Here is a 15,778-nt window from a genome sequence, read left to right as displayed (position 1 = left end):
TAGGTCTACATTTCGTCGAAATGGATACGCCAAACTCGTGTCAATGCCACTACGTCAGCGTATTCCCATCCGTACCCCCAACCCCCCCATCCACGCCCGTCCTCTCCACCTCAGCCCCCTCCTTCCTCTCCCTCACCTCCTCCACCACCCCCGCGGGCCCCTCATACCCAATAGCCTTCAACCACTTCGGATCAATATTCTCCACCTGCAAATACGGACTAACATCCGCCTCGGGAAACAACTTATTCCGCATCGCATATCCCATACCCAGATGCGCCCAAGGATTCTTATGCATATACTCAATCTCAAAGTCTTCATACCGCGGCGTCTCAATGACTTCGGCATATTGGTTTGAGGAACCGGGCCACACGGCGTTGACGCGCCCGGTCTCGTTGTTCTTGTACCAGGATCTGCAGCTGCCTTTCCAGACGGTGTGTTTGATCCATTCTTGGGCGTGCTCATTGAAGGCGTCGGTGATGGATTGGCGCGGGACCCAGGATTTGATGTGGTCGCGTTGCATCTTTTTGATTATCTGGATGGTGTATTCTGCGACGGCGAGGAGGGGGCCGGTGACGGACCCGTTTTCGACGGGCCAGGTTGGGCCGATGAACATGAGCCAGTTGGGCATGTCGGGGCAGGCGAGGCCGAGGTAGCCTTCGGGTTCGGACTTCCATTTTTCGTAGAGGTCGACACCGTTTTTGCCGATGATGGGGAAGCGTGGGCGGTAGGTCACGTCGAAGCCGGTGGCGCAGACGATGGTGTCGACGGGGCGCTCGATGCCGTCGGCGCCGATGACGCCGGTTTCGGTGATTTCGTTTACGGCGGTGAAGTGCACGTCGACGTTTGGCTCTTGGATGGCTTTCATGTAGGGGTCGCCTGGGGTTATGCGACGGCCTACAGGAGATCAGTGAGCGTTCCTGTGAAGGGTGGCATGAAACTTACAGCCAACCTCAAACTTCGGAGTGAATCCCTCCAAGAGTTGTTCATCCTTGAGAAACTCTTTCATCCTCTCCCTGAACAGCTCTTGCGCGCCTTTCTGCGCTTCACTTCCAGCGTAGAACGCGCCCCACAACCCGTTGACCTGGTTCTCGATATCTTTGGCATGCGCAACGAGCTTACGCGGATCTTTCCGGAACTCATCGCGCTCTTCTTGCGAGTACTCCTTGTTCTGGCCATAGTTGTTCGCAATCTGAACGAACCAGACTCCAGTTCGGACGAAGATATCCATGTGCTTTACATGTGGTTGCATGTTCGGTACTGTTTGGATGGAAGAAGCACCAGAACCGATAATGGCTACGCGATCATCCTTCCACTGCTCACTTTGATAGTCCTTCGGCCATGTCGCGGTGTGGACGATGCGACCCTTGAAGCTGTTGATGCCTTTGATACCAGGCCATTTGTAGTTGTTCAAGATGCCGGAAGCGTAGAGGAGAAGATCGCATTCCTCCTCGAACTCTCGTTCTTCACCGGAAGATGACGTCTGGCGGAGCGTAACCTTCCACTTGCCGACGTCGTCTTGCCACTCGGCTCGCACGGCTTCGGTGTTGAATGTCATGTACTTGCGCAGGTCAAATACATCGCAGACCTTCTCGAGATATTTCTGGATATCTGGTGCGTAGGAGAAGAAGCGCGGCCAGTCTGGGTTGAGAGCGAAGTTGAGAGTGTAGGCATGCGACGGGATGTCGCAGGCGCAACCTGCAAGTGTCAGCTCACTCACGCGAAGATTCACTAGTGTCTGTACCTGGATACCTGTTTTCGAGCCATGTTCCTCCTAGATTCGCATTCTTCTCGTAGATGACATGCTCGACATTCTGCGTGTGTTTCTGTATCTGGTACGCCATTTGAATGCCAGACAGGCCGGCTCCAATAGTCAGCACCTTGAGCTTTCGAGAGGAAGGGTCCTGGAAGATGATCAGTTCTTTGCTAGAAGCTAGACGTATCGGAACACACATTATAGACGATGTCTGGGACGCTGTAGCCGCCCGAACCAGGCGTTGAGTAGTCCCATTGCTTGCCGCTGCCTATCGTGTTCAGATCTGGCGCCATCTTCGGAGCTATGGTACGACTGAAGACTGGGAAGGTGGTCGTGAATATGTTAGAGACTCATGGAAGAGCGAAGCGCAACGGAAAGGTTCACAGCTTTATAGATCGACACCGGGTACAAGTCACATCGCATCGGGCGTCGGGCGTCCTGCGCCGGGCGTATTAGTCGCCAATGCTGACAGCTGTGCGTGACCCAAAGCTGCTCCGTGGAGGACGATTTAGTAGGACAGCATACACCGGGGCGAAGGGTCACAGCCGCAATGTTGACCTGTGATTGACGGTCCAGTCGATACTGTGCGGGGTTGTTGCGGGGTACTACATTTCCGAGGTCGTGAACCAACGGATGGATCAAATAACACTCCGGATAAGTTGTTCAAATAGTGATGTTCCTATTTTTCTCTCTGATCGTTCAGCGCGTATAATTGTCGTACATAGTTGTACATGATGACCAAGGTGTCGGCCGAGCTAGGCATCGACCTGTAAGTAAGCAAGACTCGCGATGCGTACAACTAGAATGCGATTGCGTGCTGATACTACGATGAACGGGTGCGATGCCGCCTGCATTGGTGTAAGAACTCATGTTAGTAAGATTTTAAGGCAATGTAGATGGACGCCTAAGAGGTGATTAGTATGTAGTGATTTCCTACATGAGTATATGCTGGAGAATACAGGACGAACCAGAGTGCATTCCATCTTACTGGTCTCAATGCGCTCGAATAGGCATACCTAGGTACCTCTCTGCGCGCCGCCAAGTCGTTCATGTCGCGTGCAACGGACGCGCATGAATGCGGGATCTCGCGTCCTCGCTGTGACACCGGGGTGGCCATAGCATGGCATTCCAAGCACGGGTTAGTTGCGTCGTCGACCTTTTGCAACGTCCTTGACAAGACAAAAGCATCACACTCCTCGACCGATGGAGATGAACATGCAATGCCCATTCCGAAGGATGCAGGTGCCTGGACGTGACACGCCCGTGCACTTACTAGCGCGCTACGCCCCGCAAGGACGTCATCGCGGTACACCTTCCCCAACAACCCAGCAACACCATGGACGCACCAGCACCAGTGGGACAGCCGCTCCGATCCCTCCCTCTAACAACGAGACGAATCGATATCCAAAGTTACTTTACGGAATTGACAGGCCGTGGAGCTGACACTCCCACGACATTTGTGGTAAACACTACGCGACAGGAGCTACTTCGGTGCGTACCTGGGTAACAGGGTAGACTAACGCCGCGCCGGCATTAACACGCTACCAGAGCTATTCAAACGCGGCGATACATAGCGGACTGCATAAGGAAAGTTCGCAAGAAAATCCAAAAGTCTGTTGATAAAGCTGGAGAAGGCGCTAGCTGGGACGAATGCTACAAGCCCGTTCATAAGTACTTGTGCTTTAGCTCCGCGCAGACGCGGGCGTATAATTCAGCCACGGAGTAAGATGAGTTGCGATTGAATCTGCATGGCAATGATGTTAATATGTGATATAGGGACCTTAATCGTGCAGTTTATGACTATGGCGCGTTGTCTTGCCGAAGACTGACTGGTGAGATCCTAAATCGTCTACCGGACGATGTTCGAAGCAAAATCGCCGCATACTTGACGGACGAAGGCACACCAGTGGTACTGGCCGCACCGCCAGTTGCGTCTGACCAGACATGTCTCAATAGCCTCACCGGCCGGGATGCGCTGACAAATATGGTGACCGATGGCCGCAAACACCATCTCGACTGGAAGTACATGGGCTACATGACACACCACGTCGTAACGACCTGGTTCGCCGTCAACACCTTCCTCGTCCATGACTCTGTGGCGTTAGATGTCTTCTTTCGCGACATCCCGCTCGGCGACCAGGTCTTCCCCAGTATCGTACCCGCAGAATACCTGCATCGTTTGAACGTCGTGTTGCGGGGTGATATGAAAGACTACGAGCCCCAGAAACGTGAGTGTACGGGAAGGACTCTGTGTATAAGACCAGTGAGGCCGGCGGAGGTGTTCAGCGAGCATCTTGAGCTTGTGCTTAAGATGAAGAAGCTCCGCGGGTTTAGGCTGCATGTCATGATCGAGGCTTCGGAATTAGAGCGGGTTGAGGAAATTCTGAGTGCAGTGAGGCGCGTGAGGGCGAGACTGATGAGTAAGGGTGTGAGAGTGCGGTTTACTTGGGGAAGCGAGGAGCTGGATGGATATTTCAGGGAATTGCAAAAGATTGGGGTATGAAGTAGTCATGTTGTTTGGCGACAATGCCTTCGGGGTCAGTGGAAGACTACCGCTCTAGTCCAATAAGACCCTCCACTTCCTCCGCAATCTTGCCAAACGCCATAGCCCGCTCACCCTCCGGCTCCGCTACCACAGTCGGCTTCCCACGATCAGCATCATCGCTGATACTAGCATGTAGCGGAATCTCGCCTAGCATGTTCAAATCGTACTTCCCACACATAGCTCTGATCTTGTTCATATTCCCAAACACCTCATGCACATCTCCGCAACCCGGGCATTTGAACCCCGCCATGTTGCACACCAGACCCAATAGCTTCACATCGACTTTGCGGAAAAGTTCAACGCCTTTCACCGCGTCTTTGAGTGACAGATCCTGGGGCGTAGATACAATGAGTGCGCCGTCTAGGATGAGCTGTTGGGTGATGGTGAGTTGGACGTCGCCGGTGCCGGGTGGCATGTCGAGGACTAGGACGTCTAGACCGCCCCATTCGACTTCGTGCAGGAGTTGCTGTAGGGCTTTCATGACCATGAGACCTCGCCATGCTACTGGTGAGGATTCTGGGATGAGATAGCCCATGGACATGGACTTTAGGCCGTAGTTGGAGAGCGGGAGGAGTTGGTTGTCTGGGTTGTGGGATTAGAGGTTGATGGAAAGCTGGGTTGGTGTGGGAACTGACTTGCTGAAAGTCGGGGTTCGCCGGATAGATTGAGTAAGGTTGGAATCGAAGGACCGAAGATGTCGGTGTCAAGTATGCCGGCTTTGTAACCACGACGCGCGAAGCTTAGGGCGAGGTTGACTACAACACTGCTTCAGTATTGCGGAAGGTGTTTGGTCATGGACGGTTAGATATACCAGCAATAGTACTCTTTCCAACTCCACCCTTCGCGGATGAGACAGCAATCACTTTCTTCACATCTTTGATATTCCGCTTCTGTGGCAAGCCTCGCTGCATCCGCGGCATTTGCGGAGGCGCGCCTGAGCGCGGAAGACCCTGCGCTCGCCATCAGCTATTGCACAATTGGCTTACACAATGAATGACATACCAGAGGATTCTCATGCTGCAGACATCGCAACGTCGAGAACAACCGTGGCTTCAGCATCGTCGTGGTAGCGACGGGGGTTGCGGAGTTGATGGTGGAGGTGACGCGCATCGGCGTTTCATTTCGCCGATGTCATTGAACTTTTTTATGGGGCACAGAGTGAACTTTCTCTTCCGACGCGCTTCACCGGCAGCACCAACACCAAACCACTTGTACACTATGGGAAAGTCTAAGATAAGAGGTATGAACTTCACGTATATGTGCGACCGGCCTTTTGCTCACATGACGACTAGATTTCGACCCTGAGTCGCTGCTCGACCCTGCGCCGAGCTCCAGCGAAGACGAGCGCTCCGACGCCGAATTCTCCGAAGTTGAAGATGACAATGCTGGGCGCGAACATCATACGTCGGTGGGAAAGAGCAAGCTGAGGAAGCCGGTTGAGGTGCCTCTAGGCCCGGAGTACACTGGGCGCAAAGTGGACCGCAAAGCGCTTGAGGACAGCGACAGCGACAATCCGTTTGCGAAAGGCTTCGACAATATAGACAGCGAAGCTAGCGATGATGACGAAGAGGATGGCGTCAATGGCGTAGAGCTCGATGGCGAAGAGGGCAGCGAAGAAGACGACATGAACGGCGAATTCGACGAGGACATGAGCGATGAGGACGAGGACATGGGAAGCGCAGGCGAAAGCGGGGGCGACGACGAGGCCAACATATCCGAAGGCTCAGACGATGACGAGCCTGGCGCCGAAGCCAAAACCGACGCGTCCACCATCCGCGACCTCATGTCCGCCAACAAGTCCTTCACGTCGGGCATCGCTGCTGGCACGCAATCCGACGTCGCCAAGGGAGAAGCTGTGAAGACCCAACGGAAGACGTTCGATACGCTACTCAACTCGCGCATTCGACTACAAAAGGCCTTGATCTCGACAAACTCCATGGCTGCAGAGCCTTACAAGACGGAACCCGCAAAAGATGCGCCTATCGAGGCGGCAGAGGCAGCTGCCCTGACCCTCCTCAACAACCTCACGAACCTGCGCCTCTCCCTGGAAGAGTCGCGAACAGGCCAGAAGCGGAAGCGCCCAACCTTCGACTCCGCGACCCCATCGTCCGAAATCTGGGCCAACATCCAAGCCAGCGAGAAAACCACGCTCCCCCATCGCAAAGCCGTCCTGGAGCGCTGGTCCAACAAAACCAAAGCCACAACCGTCACAAACAACAAAGCGCGCCTCAACGCATCCGCCCAACAGACCCTGACCGAAGTCCTAGACACGCAGCTCACATCCCCCCACCTGGTCCTCCGCACCCAAACCCCGCGCTCTTGTGCGCCCCTCCAATCCTCGACCAAAAACCCCCAACCCTCGCCCGCCATCTACGACGACGCCGACTTCTACGGCCTCATGCTCAAAGAACTGCTCGAGCAGCGCTCCGCCGACCTCAACAGCAACGGAACCGCGGAGTTCGTTGTGCAGGCGCCGTGGCAGGTTGCGCGCGAAGCCAAGACGAAGAAGGTTGTTGATACCAAGGCGAGTAAGGGGAGGCGGTTGAGGTATACGGTGCAGGAGAAGTTGCAGAATTTTATGGCGCCGGAGGAGAGGGGGCAGTGGGGGGATAGGCAGAGGGATGAGTTGTTTGGGAGTTTGTTTGGGCAGAGATTGGGGCTGGGTGAGAATGACGATGTGGAAAGTGAGGTGGAGGAGGGGGTGGATGCTGAGGAGGCGGGGTTGATGTTGTTTAGGAGTTAGTGGGCTGAGTGTATTCGAGGCAGGTGCAGACCGTGTTGTTGACTGGTTCACGTTTTTGGTGGCGCATGTCAGCGAGCTCAGCCCCCAATCTGCATGCGCATCTTCGTTGGCTTGACCAATCTGATCTTTTTCTTTCAGTCACTCGCTCAGCCATTGATTCTCAGCCTTGTACCACCATGCCATGACTATAAGACAGCCTTCCCGCGCCCTCAATCCTATCTCAGAACAAGTATTTCAATTACTTAGCCTTGAGCTCACACACTTTCCTGTCAGATTCGGAGCGTGCGCAGAAGAGACGACGGGTTGATCCGATATCGAAACAACATGCCACCTTTTACCGCACCGGGCTTGTACCTCACGCCGAATGCGACGGTCAATGGTAGCGTTCCGGCCAATGCGACGTGTCGTGAGTTGGGTCCCCTTCAGCACTTATCGATGCCTGAGCTGATGCTTTAGCAGCTGAGAATGCCCTCGGTCAAGAAGTCTCATGGCAAAGCGCTTACTGGCCGGTCGTGGCTTGCATGGTAGCTGTACTTCTACAAGAGACGGGAAGAGTCATGAACGGGCCTTTCAGCTGGAGCTATGCTCTTCGCGCATCTCCTCTCTCTTGTGTATTCGATACATCATTGATGTTATTGAAGTTTGTCGTTCTGCTTGTTATTGGTTGCTCGCCTCGAACTGCGGCCAGGCACGTGTGGTACGATCGATTCGACCAAGAACAAGACGACCTCGTCACCTCGAACGTCATGGAGATTGTCGGATTCTTTGTTAAAATGGTTGGATATCTTCCATTCATGGGTGATGCCATACGAAGATCAGTCAGCGTAGCTGTGCATACCACGATTGAACCTGTCTCATTCGCTGATCTGCACGGGGAGCCGGCCAAATACATGAAACCGCCTCCCGGATCCACTGTCGATCGTGGCTGGAGATTAAGCATGATGAGCTTCGTATTTGGCGCATTACCACAAGCCATTAAAGTCTTCGCCATGAAGGGCGTTTCTAGTACACAGGTCCTTGTAGCCATATATCTTGTCTCGTGTGTCCTGTCAGAAGCTTTCCGCTCTTTGGCTGGACCAGTCGGCCAGTTCAACCTCTACCCTATACCGCGCGTCTTGAATGCGAAGTCCTTCCTATGCCATCGACTATTCTTTCTTTATTTTGGATTCGTGGTTTCGATGTTCACTGGAGTCCTTTTCTTTTCCGCATTCGTAGTACTCACAAACTTGAACCCTCTTGTGGCTCTCGTTCCTTTCGGCATGATGCTAGCGCTTCCAGTCACTCTCCTTCCTCTCGGAGTCTTGCAATGTCTTATCGCCCTTTGTCCAAAAGGGATAAGATCGTACATATACGATTTTAAGATGTTTCAATTTCTGCGCACCAATCTGGTGGCATGTATTGCGGGGTCGTTAGCATTGAGTCCTTCTCCCGTAGAGCGACACATAGTTTTCGTGTGCCTTTACATTCCTTGTTTCATTGGCGTGGTGTGGAGCCTATCCGGTGCATCGACTTTTTGGATCCAGGGCGGAGATGTCATGGTTCTCGTAGTATTCCTGAGCAGTCCTTTTGCACTGCTGATTCTTTACATTACACATCGATTGTTGTTTGTAGGCTACCTTTCTAACGTTACCCACCGTTTGTGCGGTACGGAAGGGACGACACAAGAGTTTCTGAAGGGGACGTTCATCTTAATCAACTTCGTTGATATTACTATAAGCTATGCGAACACGTGGAATTCTTCCGAGACCTTCAAGCCGCGTTGGGTAGAGGTATTAGGATAAACCAGTCTCGACCGAGAAATACAGTCACTGCGCTGTTCAGAGGAACAAATTCTTACGACCAAGTGTTAAACATTTGATATGTATGGCAATGTAATAATTATACCACGACCAGCTTAACAGCATTAGAAACACGAGCCCACACTGCTATGAATCATCACAACTAAGCATTGAATTGAAGAAAGTGAATTTAAATAAGAGGAAATGTTACAACTGCCAGCACATACAACCAAAACCCACCCCTAAATCGGCGGCTTCTCCTCTCCCTCCGCATACTCCACAGCAATCTTCTTTGCCCCCGGACTCGGCTTCGGATAACTGGTCCTCCTCCTCGCCCTAACATAAAAGTTCATGGGCCTAATAAGCTGGAACTCAGGGTCATACGTCACCGCCTCCTCCCCCTCTTTACTAAACTCATACCTATACACCAACTCCGGAAGCAGCACTTTAACCTCTCCAAGCGCAAAGTTGAAGCCAATACAACTACGCGGGCCAGTCGCAAACGGCATGTACGAGTTCTTGGGGCGGTTGGAAACCTCCTCTGTGCCCCAGCGGTCGGGGTCGAAACGATCGGGGTTCGACCAGATGGACGGGTTGTTGTGGATGGCGTGTAGGGCGCAGATGACGACGGAGCCGGCGGGCAGTTTGTAGCCGCCTGGGACGATACAATCGACCTTCGCGGTGCGCCCAGGTTGGAAAGAAGGATTATGCAAACGCTGGGTCTCCTTGACGAATTTGTCGAGGAAAGTGAGGCCGTCTGAGAGTTCAGGTGTCCACTTTGTGTTCTCGTTCACGCCGGCGTCGACAAGTTCCTGGAGGAGCCGGTCTTGGTTGCCTTCGTAGACGCAGAGGGAGTAGAGGAGCCAGGAGAGGAGGGAGGAGGTAGTTGTGAAGCCTGCGCCGGAAATGGGAAGCATGTTTGGGATGACGAGTTCGCGGGGGAGTTTGTTGCCGTTGTCGTCGGTGGCGCGCTTGAGGTAGTCGACTACGCAGCTGGCTCCTAGGGCTGCGGACTGGAGGGGTAGGTCGTCTTCGTTGCTGCCTTTGGGGGCTTGGTCGATGGCTTGGTTGAGGATCGTCCAGAGTCTGTAGCGGATCTTGTCGAGGTCGTATGCTGCTGTGAAGGGGATGGCGCTTAGCTTTGCGTACCAGGCTCCTCTTGACGCGACTTTCTTGTTCAGGGAGAGTGATTGGGCGATCAAGATGACGAGCTCGCTCAGCGGCGCATCCGGGTTGTCGAAGTGGTGGGCGTCGTATCCGAGCGCAAACTTGAAGACAGTTTGAGATGCGAGCTTCAGCATGTACTGGTAGACGTTCCAGGCTTCGCCCTGCTCATCGAGCTGGTCAAAGACCTTGAATGAGTCTTTTACCGAGGCTTCCATGAGTGGTGTGTAGTGTCTGATAGCCTTAGGTGCCATGGAAGGCGGGATGAATTTATGCGCTTGCCTCCACGCATCGGTGTCGGTGTCGCAAATGAACAACGCCCTGTTGTCTTTGATACCCGCCAAAGGATGCTCGGGGGTGATGTGCTTGCTGAAGAACGCCGACTCTTGGAAAGCCACGGTCGCAATAGCAGGGTCATTGGTCAGGTAATTCTGTTTGCCCATCGTCTCGTACTTGATCAGAGATCCATACTTCTGGAAAAGACGCGCATGGTTTCCCTGAGCAGGTTAGTGGTAGTTCGCGCGCCTGTCAAGTTGAACTCACGAGATGATCGGGAAAGACCTCGTAGTAGCTGCCCACGAAAGGAAGACCCTCTGGGCCCGAAGGGTCGCGAATGGCCTGACCGTCGACCGTAATGCCTATATCCTCGTCGCAATCCAATACATCATCCAAATCGTGGAGGTCCTCTCCTTTGGCATCTTGCAGCCCGATGCCTGATGAGATGTTAGTTCACGTCCATGCCAATCGGATGACTTTGCGTACCAGTCGACTGAATGATATTGTACTGCTCCGCTACAGCAACCTGCAACGCCTCAAAGTCATGATATTGGTCAATGTGAATATCCTGACGAAAGACATTCTTGTCCTGCCCAACGAGGTAAAAGCCCTTGATAGTCATGGTGCTCGGTAGTGAAGTATGGAATAACGGTTGAGGGTCGCAATCTTGACAGGACTATAACGCGACTAAATGAGAGCACACCAAACTACGTATCCATCTTGCAACCCACCACCTGCAGGTCTCGTCTAGTCCGTAAATATGACGCATCGCCACTGACCAACCTCCGGCATGCGCTCCATCGTACGAAAAAAGCGCCGAAGAGCCCAATGCATCCATCAACGCGCGCCAAAATAAAGCAAAAAACGCTGCAGGTCGTGCGAACGCGCCCGGCCGAAGCCGTTGATCGAAATTTCGTTCGAGGTAACAGATTTAGCAAGTATGCGTTGCGCGGAAGAAGCTTGGACAGAGGCCACTCGCGTGGTGGCACCTCCGATTGTCAGCGGAGGCTTGATTGGTTTAAGCATCCAGATGCCGAGGTAAGTGGGGGGCTTGGCTCCACCAACACCGGACACCTCGTGGTAGCCGCTGCGAATAGCGCTGTCATTTGTCATGGCGCAACAACAGATCCTGATGCTGCGAATGTCCGAGATCTCGGTCGCGCGCAGACGTAGTGGGTAGTGGATCGGTATGCCCGTTGCGCATTTGCTGCATGGGGCTATTGTGACGATGAAGGGTCTTGGCTGGAGGCTTTCATCGTCGCAGTTATTCGACCTGACGCCCCCTTTGTGATTGACGGAACGCACCCATCTCTTTCATCTCATTCAAGCCATGGCCGACGGCGTATACACTCTCCAGGAGGTAGCTCAGCATACCAGCAAGACCGATCTATGGGTCACCCTCTGGAATCACGTCTACAATGTGACGGACTACCAAGAAGACCACCCTGGTGGTAAAGAGTTCTTGCTGGAGAACGCCGGCACAGACGCGACGACCGCGTACGAAGACATTGGCCATTCAACAGACGCCAGGGAGATTCTCGAGAACTTCCGCATTGGACGCATCGCAGACGAGGACTGGACCGACCATGAAGCCGCAAAGATGCCCACGATCACGCCGAGCAGAGTGCACGTTGTCAACAACTTGCCGCCGCCGAAATCGTGGCGGTTGCATCTAGGTGCTATTGGCTTTGGTTTGACATCTGTCGTGCTCTCCATCATCGCAGGCCGACGCTTCTCCCCCCTCTTGCACCGACTCCAAAGCGCCGGTTTCTGGAAGGGCTTCGCCGTCTCCTCCATCGCGAGTATGGCTCTAGCCGGCTACGCCAGCCTCTGGGCAACCAAGAGCTTCGACGTCGCGCACAAAGACTTCCAATCCTACCCCGCCCATATCAAAGCAAAGTCCATGTCCTCAAAACCGACGAAGAAAAAGGACATCAACCTCGGCGTCCTCAACGCCCGCGTCTACCAGCCCTTCCCTCTAATCGACAAATTCAACATCTCCCACGACACCATCCGCTTCGTCTTCGGTCTGCCGAATGAGAACTCCGTGTTGGGGCTGCCAACGGGCCAACACATTGCCATCAGACACGAAGTCGACGGGAAGCAACTCGCACGCTCCTACACGCCTACGTCCAGCAACAAGGACCGCGGACGCCTGGAACTGACTGTCAAGATCTACGAAGGCGGCAAGCTGACACCTTGGTTGAGCAAGCTGAATGTTGGCGACACCGTTGAGATCCGGGGACCAAAAGGGGAGATGAAGTACCACAAGAACCTCGTCAAAGAACTCGGTATGATCGCCGGCGGTACGGGCATCACGCCCATGTTCCAGATCATCCGCCGTATCTGCGAAGACCCGCGCGATGATACCAAGACGACGCTGCTGTATGCCAACAAAACCGAAGCCGATATTCTGCTTAAAGATGAACTCGACAGGTTTGCGGCGCAGTACGAGCAGTTCAATGTGCACTACGTTTTGAGCAGCCCTTCGGAGAGCTGGAAGGGCGAGAAGGGCCGTATCAGCAAGGAGATGATTGAGCAACGTTTGCCTGCGCCGGCGGGTATGGATAGCAAGGTTCTTGTTTGCGGGCCGGACCCGATGATGGACTCTATGGTTGGCTACTTGCAAGAACGCGGCTTCAAGGCACCTGGTATGTTGACACCATTTGACAGCCTCCGATGCATCATCCATGCTAACTCATATCCAGGCAAAATCTCGAAGCCCCAAGATGAGATCTTCACTTTCCAGTGATTGTCCCAATCGGAGTGCGGAGACTCAGGATGGCGATGGCGGTGATGGGAGTAGGCGCTATTGGTCGGATGCCTGGATCAAGAGCTTGTTTTAGATACATATTTCGTAAACTTATGCAATTGTAGTCACTACCAAAATAGACTTTACATCTCTCAACCAATGCATTCACTTCCATACTCTACTCGCGTGTCCGAGGTATCTTGAAAAGCGCCCATGTGAAGAACGCCTAAACGCCATTCAAGATGCAGTTCGGCCGACGAAGCACCGCGCGTCTCGCATGCATTGGCGCATATCCTGCGTCTCGCACGATACAAAAGCACCGTACGAATGACGTCGATACCCGATCGGCACTGCACGGATGTGTACCAGGTCGTTGGGCGAGTGACGCAACACCTACATGTGTCTAGTGCGCGTTAGCGTGTACCGTCAATATACATCACGCATCTAGACGAGCTTGAGAAGGAAGCAGAATCAGCAATAATCAAGAGACGGAGACGACTATTGTCTTGACTCAGACGAACAAACAACGAAAATGTCTCTTTGCGCAAGACGACTGACAAGAGGCGTTCGGCGGATCTCGGCCGAGCCCTCTACGGGCTATGCGACGACGCGATGTTTGAGCACGCGTATAACTACACTGGAACCAAGAGTGAGGAATGTCAACACAGCTTTCCGCACTCGATCAACATCGTTATCATACTCAATCATGTCGAATACGCAAACACAAGCTGCATCCACCAGCACACAACCGCAATGGACGGCACCAGACACATCATCGAGACCAGTCGCCGTTCTGGGCGGAGGAGTCCTCGGTCGTCGAATCGCGGCTTCATGGGTCGCTGCTGGCTATGAGGTCGCGTTGTGCGATCTCAGTGACGAGCAGAGGAACGCCGCGACACACTACATCGAACACCACGTGGACGAATTCTCGACACTTACCGGTAACGCACGGAAACCAACGCAATTCAAGACCGTCAAAGACATTGCAGAGGCAGTCAAGAACGCGTGGTTGGTGGTTGAAGCATTGCCAGAGAAGCTTCCGTTGAAGGTCGACATCATGGGCCAGCTTCAACAACAAGCACCGAAAGATTGTATCCTCGCTTCCAACTCGTCGTCGTACAAGTCGCGGTTTATGCTCGATAAGGTGGACGCGGGTAGTCGGCATCGCGTTTGCAATATGCATTACTACATGCCTCCGGGTAACAACGTTGTCGAGCTCATGACGTGCGGTGAGACGCATGCAGACATTCTGCCGTTTCTGCAAAGCAAGCTTCACGACGCGGGCATGACACCAGCTATCGCGCGTAAGGAGTCGACCGGTTTCATCTTCAACCGGTTATGGGCTGCTATTAAGAGGGAGAGTCTGCTCATCATGGCGGAGGGCGTTTCGGAGCCGGAGGAGATCGACAGGCTTTTCTTGACGATGTTCAAGGATAACCCGGTTGGACCTTGCGGGATGATGGATGCGGTAGGATTGGACACGGTTGCGTTCATCGAGAACAACTATGTTGAAGAACGCGGCGGCGACCCCACAGCGCGAGACTGGGTCCAAAAGAACTTTGTCGAGAAGGGCAAGCTCGGCGCCAAGTCAGGCAAAGGCGGTCTGTATCCCGCTGGTGAGACGACGCGCAGCTCCAAAGACGAGAGCGGCCATCACGACAACCTTGCGGCGCCCAGACTGTACTTCCTCGACATTGGCATCGGAGGCAATGTTACCGACCTGCAGAAGATGGCCACGTCTGGCAAGATCATGACAGCTTCAGCAGACGGAAGTAACGTGCGCGAAATCGTCGGCGGTCAAGCCATGCCCGATGGTATCGACGTGTCCATCTCAGCTGGTCGCATCTTCTGGACGAACATGGGCGCGTCCCCCGCGAAGAACAACGGCAGTGTCATGTCCGCGAACCTCGATGGCACCGACATCAAAGCCATCATTCCGGAAGGCCAGATCCACACACCCAAGCAGCTTAAGATCGACCACGAGAACAAGAAGCTGTACATCTGCGATCGGGAAGGCCTTCGAGTCCACCGATGCGACTTTGACGGCAGCAACCACGAGATCATCGTGCAGACCGGCGACTCCAGCTCAGCGGAAAGAGAAGACCAGACCAAGTGGTGTGTTGGTATCGCAGTCGACCCTCAAGGCGGGAAGTTTTACTGGTCTCAGAAGGGCCCGTCCAAGGGCGGCAAAGGCCGCATCTTCCGCGCGAATATGCAGATGCCTGCCAACGAGACAGCATCCTCCCGCTCCGACATTGAACTGCTCTTCGATCATCTCCCTGAACCCATCGATCTGGAGTTCGAGACCGACAGCCAAACGCTGTACTGGACCGATCGCGGGGAGTACCCACTCGGCAACACGCTGAACAAGGCGTACGTAGGTGCCGAGACGAAGGAGGAGAAAGGTGTTGTGACGCTAGCGAGGCATTTCCACGAGCCGATTGGATTGAAGATAGATGCTGTGAACCGTCATGTCTACTTGACGGATCTAGGGGGTACTGTGTACAGGTTCGACATGGACGGAGGGAGGAAGAAGAAGATCTACGAGACGGACAGCGCGTACTCTGGTATCGCACTTGCGCACCTGCACTGAGTAGACATATAGCCCTGTTATTAGTATCAGTAATGTAATTGTGAAGATGAAATCGAGGCGACTGCAGTGATGAGCTGGTCAGATGAAGTTGTCGGTGTCTGAGCGAAGAGCAATCGCCGACGCACCCTCGGCATCCAAAACCCACCGAGGGTCCAAGCTTCTCAACACCAAAAC

General features: G+C 53.7%; 6 protein-coding genes across 6 annotated transcripts; 3 read left to right on the top strand and 3 right to left on the bottom strand.

The window, feature by feature from the left end:
- Positions 1–49: 49 nt before the first annotated feature.
- Positions 50–2,046, bottom strand: J4E93_009975 (uncharacterized protein; the record flags this gene model as incomplete). Its single annotated transcript, XM_049347863.1, has 4 exons — positions 50–894; positions 943–1,695; positions 1,742–1,901; positions 1,951–2,046. The coding sequence occupies 4 exons, from the start codon at positions 2,044–2,046 to the stop codon at positions 50–52; spliced, it is 1,854 nt and encodes a 617-aa protein (XP_049195092.1).
- Positions 2,047–4,302: 2,256 nt separating this feature from the next.
- J4E93_009974 (uncharacterized protein) lies at positions 4,303–5,357 on the bottom strand (the record flags this gene model as incomplete). The annotated part of the gene is made up of 4 exons (XM_049347862.1): positions 4,303–4,880; positions 4,934–5,053; positions 5,110–5,248; positions 5,301–5,357. The coding sequence occupies 4 exons, from the start codon at positions 5,355–5,357 to the stop codon at positions 4,303–4,305; spliced, it is 894 nt and encodes a 297-aa protein (XP_049195091.1).
- Positions 5,358–5,516: 159 nt separating this feature from the next.
- J4E93_009973 (uncharacterized protein) lies at positions 5,517–7,041 on the top strand (the record flags this gene model as incomplete). The annotated part of the gene is made up of 2 exons (XM_049347861.1): positions 5,517–5,538; positions 5,591–7,041. 2 exons carry the CDS (start codon positions 5,517–5,519, stop codon positions 7,039–7,041), a joined length of 1,473 nt encoding a protein of 490 aa, XP_049195090.1.
- A 2,020-nt stretch (positions 7,042–9,061) lies between these two features.
- Positions 9,062–10,881, bottom strand: J4E93_009972 (uncharacterized protein; the record flags this gene model as incomplete). The annotated part of the gene is made up of 3 exons (XM_049347860.1): positions 9,062–10,480; positions 10,527–10,696; positions 10,746–10,881. The coding sequence occupies 3 exons, from the start codon at positions 10,879–10,881 to the stop codon at positions 9,062–9,064; spliced, it is 1,725 nt and encodes a 574-aa protein (XP_049195089.1).
- Positions 10,882–11,589: 708 nt separating this feature from the next.
- Positions 11,590–13,011, top strand: J4E93_009971 (uncharacterized protein; the record flags this gene model as incomplete). The annotated part of the gene is made up of 2 exons (XM_049347859.1): positions 11,590–12,910; positions 12,968–13,011. 2 exons carry the CDS (start codon positions 11,590–11,592, stop codon positions 13,009–13,011), a joined length of 1,365 nt encoding a protein of 454 aa, XP_049195088.1.
- A 706-nt stretch (positions 13,012–13,717) lies between these two features.
- On the top strand, positions 13,718–15,604 carry J4E93_009970 (uncharacterized protein; the record flags this gene model as incomplete). The annotated part of the gene is made up of 1 exon (XM_049347858.1): positions 13,718–15,604. The coding sequence occupies one exon, from the start codon at positions 13,718–13,720 to the stop codon at positions 15,602–15,604; it is 1,887 nt and encodes a 628-aa protein (XP_049195087.1).
- Positions 15,605–15,778: the final 174 nt, after the last annotated feature.

This window comes from Alternaria ventricosa, assembly GCF_023758065.1.
Source record: "Alternaria ventricosa strain BMP 2768 chromosome Unknown scaffold_25, whole genome shotgun sequence".
Lineage (NCBI taxonomy): Eukaryota > Fungi > Ascomycota > Dothideomycetes > Pleosporales > Pleosporaceae > Alternaria > Alternaria ventricosa.
Note: the sequence above shows the minus strand (reverse complement) of the source record. Positions and strands in the feature narration are given on the sequence as shown.